The 2,659-nt window shown below is 45.8% G+C and overlaps 1 protein-coding gene across 1 annotated transcript in view; it reads left to right on the top strand.

Moving 5' to 3' along the window:
- Positions 1–2,655, top strand: part of LOC130587798 (protein Mdm4-like) — a 9,859-nt gene extending 7,204 nt beyond the window's left edge. The window contains exons 5-7 of the mRNA XM_057388768.1: positions 49–209; positions 1,542–1,667; positions 2,509–2,655. Coding sequence (XP_057244751.1) covers positions 49–209; positions 1,542–1,667; positions 2,509–2,655 — 434 coding nt within the window. The remainder of the gene's footprint in view (positions 1–48; positions 210–1,541; positions 1,668–2,508) is intronic.
- Positions 2,656–2,659: the final 4 nt, after the last annotated feature.

The raw sequence follows: 2,659 nt of genomic DNA, 5'->3' as shown, positions 1-2,659 counted from the left end.
CCCCCACCATCCCCCCTCATTTTCTCACTCCTCTCCCTCTCATCCCAGACCAGGATTCCCTGGAAAACCTCGGGAATAACCCCAGACCCAGCCTGGAGCTGGCCCTGGACGATTGGGAYGTTTCGGGGCTGCCCTGGTGGTTTTTAGGGAATCTCCGCAATAATTACAATTCCAGGAGCAACGGATCCACCGACATCCAGACCAACCAGGTAACCCCAAAAAAATGGGAATTTTTTTCCTTTTCCTCTCAAATATTCCTGGGGTTTTTGCCCCCATTCCCTGGATTTTCTGGGGTTTTTTTTTCCGGGAAAAAAAGTGAATTTTTAGTGGTTTTTGAATAAAGGAAATTGTTGTTGAAGGGGTTTGGAGGTTTGGTGGATTTGGGATTTGGGGATTTTTTTATGGGGTGGTTTAGGGTGGTGGTCAAGGTGGGAGGGGGAGGAGGAAGAGGGAAAAAAGGGAAAGAAATTGGGGAAAAAAAGGGAATGTGAGGTGGGAATTTTGGGGAAAAGGGGTAAAAATTGGGAAAAAGGAATTGTGAGGTGGGAATTTGGGATAAAAGGAGGGGAATTGGGGAAAAAGGGGAATTGTGAGGTGGAAATAGGGAAAAAAGGGAGAATGTGAAGTAGGAATTGGGGAAAAAGGGAATTTCGATGTGGGAATTGAGAAAAGGAGGAATTGTGAGGTGGGAATTGGGAAAAAAGGGAATTGTGAAGTGGGAATTGGGTAAAGGGGAGCAAAAATTGGGAAAAATGGGGAATGTCAGGTGGGAATTGGGGAAAAATGGGAATTGTGAAGTGGGAATTGGGAAAAAGGGAATTGTGAGGTGGGAATTGGGAAAAAAGGGGAATTGTAAAGTGGGAATTGGGTAAAGGGGAGCAAAAATTGGGAAAAATAGAGAATGTGAGGTGGGAATTGGGGAAAAGGGAGTGGAAATAGGGAAAAAAGAATACAAAGTGGGAATTGGGGAAAAAGGGGAGAGTGATGTGGGAATTGGGGAAAAATGGGAATTGTGAGGTGGGAATTGGGAAAAAAGGAGGGGAATTGGGGAAAAGGGGGAATTGTGATGTGGGAATTGGGAAAAAGGGGAATTGTGAGGTGGAAATAGGGAAAAGCAGAAATGTGAGGTGGGAATTTTGGAAAAAAAGGAGGAGATTTGGGAAAAGAAGGGAGAATGAGGTGGGAATTGGGAAGAAAAGGTGGGAATTTGGAAAAGGAGAATTTTGAGGTGGGAATTAGGAAGAAAGGGAGAAAAAAATGGGGAAAAACAGGACCATGTGAGGTGGGAATTGGGGAGAAAAGAGCCAAAATTGGGAAGGGGAGAATGTGAGGTGGGAATTAGGAAAAACAGGGAATTGGGGAAAAAATGAGGTGAAATTGGGGAAAAAAGGGAGAATGTGAAGTGGAAATAGGGAAAAAAAGGAGGGGAATTTGGAAAAAAGGTGTGAACTGGGAAAAGGGAGAACATGAGATGGGAATTGCTGGAAGTGGAGCTGCTCCCGAGCGTTTTTCCCGTTTTTTTTTTCCCTGTTTTTCCCCAGGACATGGACACGGCCATCGTGTCGGACACCACGGATGATCTGTGGTTCCTCAGCGAGCGCCCGTCGGAGCCGGGGAACGCCGGGAACCGGACAGAGCCTGAGGAGCTCCCGGAGGGCGACCCCGAGGTGCCTCTGCTTCCCTGGAATTCCCGATTTTCCGTGGAATTCGTGGTTTTCCATGCAATTCCCGGTTTTCCATGCAATTCCCAGTTTTCCGTGGAATTCCTGATTTTCCATTGAATTCTGACTTTTCTCTGGTTTAACTCGTCACACGCTGCTTGGAGGTCTTGGAATTTCCATAGAATTCCCGGTTTTCCATAGAATTCCTGATTTTCCAGGGAATTCCTGCTTTTCCATGGAATTCCAAATTTTCCGTGCAATTCCCGATTTTCCATGGAATTCACAATTTTCCGTGATTTCCTGCCTTTTCCATGGAACTCCCACTTTTCCATGGAATTCCCAATTACCAATGGAATTCTCAATTTTCCATGGAATTCCTGCTTTTCTATGGAATTCTTGCTTTTCCATGAAATACCCAATTTCCAATGGAATTATTGCCTTTTCTGTGGAATTCACAATTTTCTGTGCAATTCCAAATTTTCCGTGCAATTCCCGATTTTCCATGGAATTCCCAATTATCAGTGGAATTCCCGATTTTGGAAAAGACTGATCTGGCCCCATCGAGGGGATAGATTGTGTTAGGAAAAGGGTGTTGGCATTACTGGTGGAAATTGGGAAAAAAGGGGAGCAAAAATTGGGGAAGAAAAAGGGAAAATGTGAGATAGGAATTGAGAAAAAAGGGGGGAAAAAGGAGGTGGGAGTTGGGAAAAAAGGGGAGAATGTGAAGTGGGAATTGGGGAAATAAAGGCAGCAAAAATTGGGGGAAAAAAAGGGAAAATGTGAGGTGGGAATTTGGGAATAAAGGGGAGTGGAAATTGGGATTATCCCGACATTCCCGACGTTGCAGGTGCCTGAGGCCGCTCCCCTGGAGGAGCTGGAGGATTCCCAGAGCCTGAGCGACGACACCGACACCGAAACCCCGAGCCAGGTGGGAATTGTGGGGAGCAGCGACCCCACTGCTGCTGCTTTTGGGGTGGGAAAAGATGAGAAATAGAATA

This window comes from Malurus melanocephalus, unplaced genomic scaffold (genome assembly GCF_030028575.1).
Source record: "Malurus melanocephalus ecotype Western Australia unplaced genomic scaffold, MMel_1.1 scaffold_2474, whole genome shotgun sequence".
Taxonomy (NCBI): domain Eukaryota; kingdom Metazoa; phylum Chordata; class Aves; order Passeriformes; family Maluridae; genus Malurus; species Malurus melanocephalus.
This window is presented reverse-complemented; position numbering and strand designations above follow the sequence as displayed.